Here is a 12,136-nt window from a genome sequence, read left to right as displayed (position 1 = left end):
GAACATTGAAATATCTTCGTAGTACATGTGTAATTATTCTATCCTTAACGACACTCCCAGTGAAGAATATAGATTATTTAAATGAAGTTAAAGTTTTATGTATATAATTTAATAAACATATTTTGCTGCATTTCTCCTTAAAAATGATATCGTCATCATATGTAAATACGCGCTTTATAAAGTGGCTCAGGTTTTGCGATATTATAACTGTAGTGCAAGTTTAAAGTGGGGTGGTTGTACTTATAAGTACAAACCGTTCTACAAGGAGCAATTGATTGAGTGCATTTAAAGTTCTTGGGATTAAACTGTTTTGAACCACGAGGTCCGTACAGGAAAGTCTTTGAAACTTTTTTCCGTGGAAGAGACAGCGTGTGCTTAATGCCGTATACCGATAATTCTCTTTCCGATCAGCTGCTGCTGTGATTCACACTCAGATACAGTGATATAAATACTCCGAGTGGTGCAGTGAGAGAAATATGGAAAAAGATGATCTGCTGTGGCAACTCCTAACGGGAGGAGCTGAAAGAAGAAGAAGAAGAAGAAGAAGAAGAAGAAGAAGAAGTGAGAGTAACAACGCTAAAGCAGTTATCGTATTTGGAATACTATGGCTGTTCCCTGGACCATTATATTGTTACAAGTTAATTACAATCAGATGCATTACACTAATAAACAATATGCGGTTAGTTTCTGTGTATTTATAAAGCCGCGTCATGAAAATAATGAGTAATCACACAAGAACAGTACCATTGCTTTGACGCTGGGTGCCGCCAGTTTGCAAAACCGAGCGGAGAACTTGCGTACGACAAGGCATGAGGTACCGTGGAAAAGTGCGTGGATTTACGCCAAGTGTAGGTTTTATACATCGCGATTTGAACGTGGAAAAGTTCTTACGCAACATTTCTGTGCGTACGCACCGTTTATACATGAGGCCCCAGAACTGGAGTGCAGTCGAGTCCGGTCCACCATTTCTAAGATATTTTCAAAAACAGTTTCATCAGTATCGGAGTCTAAAATAGCCGCCAACATTGTAATTTCTTCCAATAAATCTCCAATTCTCTCTCTGAAATACGTAATATCTTCGGCAGAATCCATTTCATCGACGGAAGTAAACATTTTTCCATTTAATTCTTGTGCTATCGATTCACCAATCAGTAACTAGAGGGGGTGTTGGAGCCCACCCTTTCAACTTTGACGAGTGAAAGTGCCAGTTTTATTTCAAGCCGTATTTCATGATGGTTTGAAGGAATGTTACGAACAAAATTAAATAAACAAATAAGCAACAAAAAACATATTTCGTGACACATTTATTTATTAATGCTGTCATTTCATGACATATTTATTTATTGAGGCTCTCATTTCATGACACATTTATTTATTTGTTCTCATATTTCACAGTACTTTTAATTATTTGCGCATTTATTTATTTATTTATTTATTAAATTTTCTCTGACATATTCCTCCATAGTCTTGGGCGTTACGCTGTTCCTTTTATTCTTGTTAATAGTGCCACCTACTGGTTTGATTAAACAATACGTAAAGATGAGTGATGTTTAACATTGCTCTTCCTGAATACTGAGTAACTTTGAAATTTATTTAGTTACTAGCAGAATACCCGCGCTTCGCAGCAGAGAAGTAGTGTGTTAAAGAAGGAAAGAAAAAGAAAAGGAAACATTTTAAAAATAATGTAACATGATTGTGAAAGTAATTGTTTTGTGTATTTGGCGGCAGCGTCACAAACTTGATTTCGTCTAGCTGCATCAGAAAATGTACCACGACGTCTGACACGCCTCCTTTTTAGTGTTTTCTCACAGCTTGGATTGCTTCTGTCATAATGGGTTTGAGTCTACATATATATATATACATACATATATCCATATACACATACATATCTTCATATCTATATACTGTACATATATACATATCTATATAAATATCTACATATACATATATATATATGCATACCTATCTACATCATATATACACACACATATACACACATACATACAAACATACACACAGGTATATATATATATATATATATATATATATATATATATATATATATATGTGTGTATATATATATGTATGTGTCTATATGTGTGTGTATAGCTTTGGTCACTGAGTGCAAGGGAAAAATAATGAAATATAGTCTATAAGTTATAAAACAGTAAAACATTAACGTTTTAAGAAGTACAGCTACATTGAGCACTACTCGAGTGGTTACGTGTAAACTACATTTTAAAGACGGTGTAACACAACAGGTAAGTGGAACTAACAGCAGCTAAAATGTATATGGATCATCTCTCGGTAGTAGATCCCTTTTGAAAGGCGCTACACGACAGCTGTGGTATAGAAATTACATTTTCTATGTGAACGTCCAAATTTCTGTCTCTGGTAATGTGCCTTACCAGCAATTAAAGAAAATTAGTTTTGTGTCCTCTGCAGTGTTAAGAGAGAAAGGCTTTTGTTTGGGATAAAAGAAAAAAAGGTGTAAAGAAAGGAAAGTTGCCTTTTTCTTTTATATAGTATAGAGAGATGTGTTCGCTGACGTTATGATCGCCTTTTGGGGACAGTCGCGGTGGGTCTTGTGTAGACTGGTGAGACGTCCCCGCCATTAATCGGCTGTGATGGCACTGTCAGTCCTCCACTCCTGTGCGTGTCTTCATAATCCGAGCTGACGACCTCATAATCGTATACATGCAAAAGAAAGTGTGAATCGCCTTCATATTAGTTTGCCGCGGTGTAGAAAAGGCGTCCCGTGTTTGCACTTGTCTGGGCTATAGCGCAGGGGGAGGATGAAAAAAATTAAAAGTGCTCACTTTTACTTAAGGCAGAAGCGCAGTCAGCATCTCGAAGGCCGGCACAGCTATGAACGCGCGCTGGCTGCTCGACTTTTGCTGGGCAGGAGACACCAGTTTTTGCAGACACGTTCAGGATATTAAAAGTCTCAGCGCTCTTTGGAGGTCATTCATATACAAAATACCTGCGCCTCGCAGCGGAGATGTAGTGGGTTAAAGAAGTAATGAAAAGAAAAGGAAACATTTTAATAATAACGTAACATGATTGACATTGTCATGAGTGTTGCTGTCATATATATGCCTGCCTAAATAAGTCACCGCTTCGCTCTTACTTTTTACCGTTCATTTAATCATGGCTATTGGCGGAAAAATTATGAAATGGAAGGAGGATTACACTGAGTATGGCTTTACCAAAACAATTATTGATGACGAATCGATTATTCATAAAGCTTGAATTGGTGATCTGTTTTTGTGTGTTAACCTCATATTTTATCATACTTCTTCTCAAACTAAGGTGGTGCGAGTGTAAAATGAATCAGGATGCGCTGATCAATGTAATCGGTGTACCAGGAAATCATGCATTGACAAAAGCTCCCTTGCTTGTAATGCAAAGTGTGATTAAATGCATTATTTTTTAACGCGTTATGGAGCACATGCATCGAAGCTTCTCAGCTGTGCTTGTGCTAAGAAAAGGAAAGATTTTAAAAATAACGTAACACGATTGTCAATGTGACCTTTTGTAAGTAATGCCTGGAGGACTAAGTGTGGAGAAAACTCTAGAGACAGCGTGTGTATTAACTTGTGGATTTTTCTGTGAGTATTTGGTGGCAGCGTCACAAAGTTGCTTCGGAAGACGGTGTTAGCCGCGGAGCTCAGCTCAGAGCGAAATGAGGTGAATGGGAGGGTAGATGATGACGTGACTCCCCCACCCGCCTTAACTGTCAGTCCCCCACAAACACAGTCTCTAATTTGCATAAGCACACTCCTTCACCTGCAATTTTAACTTAGTTACAAAGTGATCAAAACTCTCGTTTATATCCTGCGTTCTCTCATTAAACTTGCATCCTGCATTACCCGTGGGCATGAAAAACGCCAGCGGTAGCCTGTCTATGAACTTAATTTAAATTTTAGGTTTATACCTTGCTTTCTTTCCGAGGTAGCTGCACTGATGAATATGGTAGTATATGTCACTCACTCGCTTCTTATTGTTTCGCTGCCTTCTCAGTTATATAATGCATGTTTTCTTCAGCGTATTTTGGAGCTCTTCCTGGTTTTCTATGTACTGCGTTGACAGTCAGTTCACGTGATTACGTGGGCGGCGTGATGATGTCACACGAAACTCCGCCCCCACGGCGGTCAAGCTCAACTCCATTACAGTAAATGGAGAAAAATACCTTCCAGTTATGACCATTACACGTAGAATTTCGAAATGAAACCTGCCCAACTTTTGTAAGGAAGCTGTAAGGAATGAGCCTGCCAAATTTCAGCCTTCTACCTACACGGGAACTTGGAGAATTAGTGATGAGTGAGTGAGTGAGTGAGTGAGTGAGTGAGTGAGGGCTTTGTCTTTTATTAGTATAGATGTGCATATATGTATTTCATTTGTATTTGTGCACTTATTGTATTCATTTATTTCTGTTTAGATACCACACATACACTTACGTATACAAATCTATCAAAGTCCTTGAAGCGAGCTGGTGAAGGGTGTTATCTACTCTCTGGTGTAGCTGCGGTTCTTTCTAATCGAAGAATTAGGCCAGCAAGTGTACAATCAGCACAGTGACGTACAACTGTCTCTCACAGGCACATTAATCCATTTAAAATAAAATCTAAAACACAGTAAAGTGTGCAGAAAGTGAGGGGGTCTCAATACTCTCTGACTCCCTGTATATTTATTATTAATATGAATATTCAAATCGACATTTGGCCTAATTTGCCAGCCCTTGTATATTTTATAAATGTTTTATTTGAACTTCTCTGCATTTGTAATTCGTGTTTAAGAACTAAACTAAGATCACACAATGCCATCTTCACAGTTTCCATTCTTCTTCTCTTTTCTTTTTATTTTCAGCTCTTGAAGCTCCAGTTTTCGCCCTCCAGCCTCCTAAACCTCAGAGCAGAGACGACTTTTTAAAATGTGAGTTTGTGCTTTGACTGAATGGATCATCACAATAAAAATCATTGAAGTTTTAATAGAGCAGGACAGGCTTAGGATATGAAAGTCTGAGTGTTGTGTGACTGAGGGGCTGAGAGTGAAGGGGGTCCTGTGACTGGTGCATTATGGAATATAGAGACTCAGACAAAAGCCGTCTTTTGAACCCGAGGTGAAGACTACAAGACCACCTCCACAGACCTTCATGTTCCAGTGAGCACAGCTGCTAATATTCTCAAGATGTTTGAGGGTCCACAGGACTGTAGCCCACCTACCTGATGAGACCAACTGAGTAAAGCTGACCTCAGATTGAACAGAAGGAGAGGAATGGAGGAGAAAATGCAGTGTGGTGTGGTGGTGAAGACTTTGGAGTTCAAACCCTGAGGTTGTGGGTTCAAATCCCACTACAGACACCACTGTGTGACCTCAGCAAGTCACTTTGCCTGCCTGGGCTCTGATTGGACAAAGAAAAGAAAAGGAAACAATGGAATCTCAGATGATGGGAGTCACCTTGGATAAGAATGACAGTCAAATAATAAAAAGAGATGACAGGAAACACACTAAAGAAAGAGAGAGACAATGACAGATGGGAAAGGCACTGTATTATAGATTGATAGAATAAAATAGTAAATACTGGTTGCAGCTTTTATTGAAATAATTAATGTGGTTCTGATGTGTGACAGTTGATTAATTTTAAATTAAAGAGGTGGACGGTGACAATAAAACATGTCATTTAATAAAGCCAGCGGTCAGTGTGGACAGTCCATCAGAACTCTGACCTCAATGGTGACCTTATGTTGTTTGTCATAATTTCTGACGACTGAGATGACTTTCAAATGACTGACTTGCCTGCCTTTCACTTTTTTGTCTGTTGTTGTTTTTTTATGATTTAGTTTTTAATCCCCACAGATTCTGTCCAATCAGATGAGCTCTTTACTATTAGTGTCTCATCATTGCAGCTCCTGATTGGTTCTTGTTAATTGTCTGTGTTGAGCTCCGCCCCCCAGTCCCATTACACACTCCCAGATTTCCTCACTCGTTTTCTTTTCTCTCCTTTCAGACTTCTGTCCCCTCACACTGGACATCAACACGGCAAACAGAGACCTCCGTCTGTCTGAAGGGAACAAGAAGGTGACATGTGAGGGGACAAAGACTGAATATCCTGATCATCCTGACAGATTTGACTTCTGGCCTCATGTTCTGTGCAGAGAGGCTCTGACTGGGACTTGCTGTTACTGGGAGGTGAAGTGCAGTGGAGACGTCTTGGTGATTGGAGTCGCATATAAAGGACTGAGCAGGAAAGGAGGGGGAGGGGAGTGTGACCTTGGATACAACGACAAGTCCTGGTGTTTGTGGTGGTCTGATTCCCAGTACTCTGTGTGGCACAATAACCAGCAGACTGTAATCAGTGCCCCCTACAGCCCCACAATAGGTGTGTATCTAGACTGGCCTGCTGGCTCTCTGTCATTTTATAGCGTCTCAAACACAATGAACCTCCTGCACAGGTTCAACACCTCCTTCACTGAGCCCCTCTATCCAGGGTTTGGGCTTTATTTAAACTCCAGTATAACCATCAGCCACCTGACAACATGTGTCCACTGACCAGTACCCTCCACCGGTCACTTGATGTCCCCACAAGCTCAGGTGTCTTTGTGTTTGCAGTTTGGTGTCAAAATTAATTTTCCACTATAGGTGGGGGGAGCAGCACCTCTGTGAGTGAATTTGTGGATGAGAATGAGGGGCGAGTGCGGCTGTCAGGGTCTCCATTTTTATTGGGTCTGAGTAACCAATCAGGTGTGTGTATCATAGTGAGGGGCGGTGACACCTCAGACCTACATATACCAGTCTGACCAGCAGGGGACACTGTTGATTCATAGCCACATGTCCTTCAGGCTGACACCCCAACCGCTGTGGCCTCTGAGTGTCACTGAATGTCACCTGTCAGTCAGTCTATATAGCGCCTTTCAGTAGTGCTGCTCCTGCAGGACCACATGCCTGTCTCAGTATCCAGAGCCTCATTCGAGTGACTATTTAGGAGCAGAGAGTGACAGAAGTGACTGGAGTGCTGGCCTCTGAACAGACATTGTCTGCCCCTCTATTATTTACTCCGGTGGTCTGTCACCTCTGAATGAATTCACTGTGAATGTCTAAAGACGAGGACTCACCGCTCAGTCACATGTCGGCCATACTGATGTAGTTTGGTGTTTTACTGAGTCACTGGGTGTCACGTTAGACATTAAACTGCACCTCCTCCTTGTTGTCCCCACTGTCACCCAACCTCAAGGAGACGAGTCAGCTGACTCACTTCACGGTCACTGTCGGTGTTCAAAGTGACAATCATATGTGACACTTGGGGACACTTTTATCTTTCTACTGACACACACATTCCCAGAATTAATTTACAATTCCCTCAGGACCCCTCAAGGAGCGGCGTGTCACCTGACATCAGTGTGTGTGAAGAAGCCAATGAAGGCCCAGGATGACAGCCCCCCCACTGTGTATTACAGGCCTCACCAGCAGATGGCGACTATGACTTCTAAATCTGTCATCTTCATGGAGTCTGAGGGGTTAAAAGGAAGAGGAGGTGAATAAAGAGTGAGGGGTGAGGATGATAGAGAAGAGAGTTAGGGTGATAAAGGGTGAGATGAGTGACCTGAGACAGAGTGAGTCAGACGAGTGTGTCACTTGTGTGTTTGTCAGTTTTGTTCCTCCACCTGATTTTCTCCTCTTTGACTCGTCACACGCTGATGGCCGTCCTGTGATCACAGATTTTATTCCTCGATGATCAAATCCATATCTCGATTTGTGACTGGCGTCTGATTCTTTAAGCACTCGCTTATCAGACAGGTTGTCACCCGATGAGCTCTTCACTGCTGACCTAAGCCCTGCTGCCCTCTTCTCTCTCCTGTCACCTCGGCCATTGCTTCAGTCCCCACTGTGTGACCTCATAAAGCCACTGGTCTGTCTGGTCACTCAGGTCCTCGTCACAGCTGCACACTGGCAGTCGTTTAAACTCTACAGGCTGACAGCCATGTTGTCCTGTCGTCTGATGTTTGTGTTGGTTGAGGTCGTCTCCTGCTGACCTTGGGGGCTTTTAGAGCTCAGAATTAATGAAATGGAAATGTCAGTCAGCAGGGTGGGCAGGTGGGCACATTCAGGGCAAAATGTCACTTAAAAGTCGATGAGCACACTGGACACATCGCCAGTCACTGATAATTGACTCCACGTCAGCTCCTGTGGCCCTCATCATGTGCTGTCAACTCAGACGCTGGTCATGTGACTTGCACCTTAGTGACATTCCTGTGACTTTCAGGGCTGTGACATCAGCTGATTCTTCTGGAGCCAAACTACTCCCTCTTGTGGCCTCTCTGCATACTAAACACAAGAGAAGTTAGGATGTGAAGTGTTTGTTGAGATCTAAAAATATTCAGAATATTGACATGACCTTGAAGGACAGTTTGGTTTAATAATAATTAATGTGTAAACGAATACTTATTTTAGATTAATCTTTAGTTAATTATGATTAGGTGTTACATTCACAGAGATAAATGGCCTGTTAATGCTTCACAGTTTGTAAAAATTTGAATTGCTTATTAATCTAAAAAGATCAAAACACAAAATAAAAATCTGGACGACTGTTATTTGTCAGATCTGTTCATTTGGTAACTTTTGTTTTGTAAATTCTGCTGATCATATCTCATATTTTCATTGTTCTGATGATATTAAGACTTCTTGTTTATGATTAATCCTCTTCAATAAAAGGACAAATGTCTGTGTGTCTGTCTGTGTATCTGTCCAGTCACTTTGTCTCTGTCTTTCCAACAGATGGCGCCTCACAAACATTAGCACAGCTTTTATGACTCCCATGCTAATCAATATCATCGAGTTACAGAGCCGCAGCACCAGACGTCACCTCTGATATCGGCCAGCAGTTTAATGACAGAATGTGTGTTAGGGTGAGTGTGATTAGTGGGCACCATACCAGCCTGTAAACCTCCCTGCTGGCACACAAATGCAAAACCCTTAAGAGGCCTGCAATTCTCCACTATGCCCACTAGACTGTACCATCATATTAGTCAAACTCAGTCGTAATAATGAGGTAGCAAGTCATATAATTATTAGATGATAAGTCATAATAATATAATAATAACGATCAAGTGCCAGTGACCTGCTATTATTATTAACAGACTTGCATTTAATTTGGTTCTTCTTCTTTAGCAACGTGAGACTAGCAGTCAGATTTACTGGATTCAATTAACAAATTTTGGGAATTATGTTAAGTGGTGAGAAGTCAAGTAAAATTACACCTTTTATTGGCTAACTAAGAAAATTACAATATGCAAGCTTTCGCGGCAACTCCGGCCCCTTCTTCAGGCGAGATGTAATCAAAAAAAAATATATTGCATTTATTTTAACGCGATATCGGCGATTATTCAGCAGCTCAAGTTCTCCTTCTTGCTTATCTGGCTATCTCTTCCCACGTCATCCCATAATAGTCACAGACATTCAATCTGAAGATGTCGCTCTCTCCTCGGTGTCTCCATCACTGATGTTCTCCTTTATCGTTTCTCGGTGCTCCTTAAATCTCCCGAGTGTGCGCACATAACCGTGGACTGTCTCAGCCCGTCTTGTGTTAATGGCGGACACTTTGAGATCGCAGCACCGACTGAGCCTCGACTGTAAGCAGACGGCTATTCACGTGAGGCTCACTCCGCTAAGTCTCAGTGTGACACGCTCGCTTCACGGAGTGCCCGACTGGTTTAGTCCGGTGCTGCGCTTTGAGATTAGCGGAAACGCGCACTGCAGTGAGTTGGGGGCTGAAGGAGGAGAGCAGGTTTGGTCCGCACGTTGAACGGCATCTTCAGGTTATTACAATTGACCCGGGCAGGTTATGAGATCGCAGTTGACTTTGACTTCAGTTTGACAAACACAAATACAAACACGCGTCATCATCTTTTACATAACCATTTACCATTTACATGATTCCATTTGATTTGGACACAAGAAAAGTGAGACAAATATCACAGAATCTGCGCAGACCCCCACGAGTTCATGTCGTTGTGCTCACCGCTGCCTCCTGCTGTGCAGATCTGACTGTCTGACAGCTGAGCAATGAAGCGCCTTCTTTTTGCGGAGCTCCTCAGTCGGCCTGCTGAACCTGACACCCCTCGAGCGGCTCTCTTGTGTTCTCCTCGCCTGCGTTTACGTGGCGGAAGTGCGCTTCTGCCATCACGTGGCCAGGCCTAGTATTGCAATAGCATTTATATAAACGGGAAAAGTAGGAAAAGCCGCACGTGGTCTCGAGTAGTCTGACATCATGAGTGTCATTCATAAAATAAGTAAAAGAAAGAGGCTTTATATCCTGCCTTGCTCTCTGTGTTGGCTGGGATTGTCTCCAGCAGACCCCAGTGACCCTGTGTTCTGATATAGCAGGTTCGAGAATAACTGGCTGACTGAGGACGCTACATACAATAAGGATTGAGTGGTAAACATGGAAACAGGCAAGGCAGGAACAGAACAATAAATAAACATGAGACTAAAGCAATAATGACAGCAAGTTTTTTTTTTGAGTTTTAATATACCTTTTATTAAACAATCAACAATCAATACAAAATACAAAAATCAAATAACCATCAAAAAAAGAACCTCCTATGTAACCTATGAATGAGTTTTTTGCTGTAGTTTCATAATAATTAATTCACAAAACAAGAACACACTCCTCATTAACAATTTTACAAATTGCATTCATTACACACCACTGTTCAACAAATGTTTGCAAATTGTGGGTCATCCTATAAAACTTGAACTCTAATAAAATTCTTATTTTTAATTGTGCCTTAAAAAACCCACCAAGACTCCCTATCATTCGTATTTTTTTCCTTCCTCGAGATATAAATGGCAGGCTTATCCTGACCCAATAAATAATTTGCTAATCTGCCAACATTCATTTTTGCTCTCACATTATCAAAACAATATATAAAAACCAGATTGGTAAAATAAACACTAAAAACACGGCCAAGTACTGCAAAATCTTCAGTGTTGTTTAGTGTTGTTATTTCAGAGTTCATTTTAACAAGAGTTGATTCTGGTGTTGATTTGAGAATATCAGCACTCGGAGTGTTACACAGTGTTTGTACTCAGTGTTATTTAGGGGAGCAGGTATACATTAGACCACCAAAGAGGGGATTTGAGTTCCGGCAGCGCAGCAGCACTTCCCTTGTCTTTAATTGTGGCCATTACTAAAAAATGATGGATTGTCAATCGTTAAATTGTTATAATAACAAGCATATTGCAATTTTATGCTTATAATTGATATATATATATATATATAGATATATATATATATATATATATATATATATATATATATATATATATATATATATATATATATATATATATATAATGAGGGGCCGTTCAGGAAAAAAAGATTGGTTCGTAAATATATACATTGGTTCAGATATATATATATCGGTTCAGATACATTGGTTTGAATATATACATTGGTTTTAATACATCTGTTCAGATATATATTTCGGTTCAGATATATATATTGGTTGATATATATACATTGGTTTGAATACATCCGTTCAAATATATACATTGGTTGAAATATATATATTGGTTGATATACATTGGTTTAAATATATATATTGGTTAAAATAGATTGGTTTAAATATATACATCGGTTCAGATACATCCATTCTGATATATATACTGTATTGGTTCAGATAGATCCGTTCAGATATACAGTATACATTGGTTGGGATTTATGGGCAGGCACAACGCGGCCACCCATGTTTAGCAGCTCCCTTTCGCTTTATCATTGCTTCAACACTGTTGTAATTATTATGCACATTTTATACAAGTAGCATATGCCTGTCTGTCGTGTTTTGTTTCGTAAGCCCTCTTGGTTGGGGGTCCTCGATTTCAAAGCACTTTTTTTCCTTTCATTATTTAAAACACTCGCACAGATACCCGCCTCTTCGCCTCGCTCCGTCCCACCCAGGTTCATTGTACCCGCCTCACTCGCGCCCTCTTGTCCCTCCCATGACAGATTCTTCTCAAAAGCAGAGTTACTAGAAAGCATTAATCGCAACCGGAGTACGTCCCATTTTTTCACCTCATCAGATGCTGGTTTATCATTGGTGGAAAGCCGCCCGGTGATTTGTGTTATTCCGCATTA

General features: G+C 40.6%; 1 protein-coding gene across 1 annotated transcript; it reads left to right on the top strand.

Annotated features, from left to right (window-relative positions):
* Positions 1-4,895: 4,895 nt before the first annotated feature.
* On the top strand, positions 4,896-6,864 carry LOC120528329 (tripartite motif-containing protein 16-like; the record flags this gene model as incomplete). Its single annotated transcript, XM_039752474.1, has 2 exons — positions 4,896-4,935; positions 6,011-6,864. Coding segments are annotated over 2 exons (582 nt in total), but the record flags the coding sequence as incomplete, so codon positions are not given.
* Positions 6,865-12,136: the final 5,272 nt, after the last annotated feature.

Source organism: Polypterus senegalus, chromosome 4, assembly GCF_016835505.1.
Source record: "Polypterus senegalus isolate Bchr_013 chromosome 4, ASM1683550v1, whole genome shotgun sequence".
Classification (NCBI taxonomy): Eukaryota; Metazoa; Chordata; class Cladistia; order Polypteriformes; family Polypteridae; genus Polypterus; species Polypterus senegalus.
The sequence above is the reverse complement of the archived record's forward strand: the minus strand, read 5'-3'. Positions and strand labels throughout refer to the sequence as shown.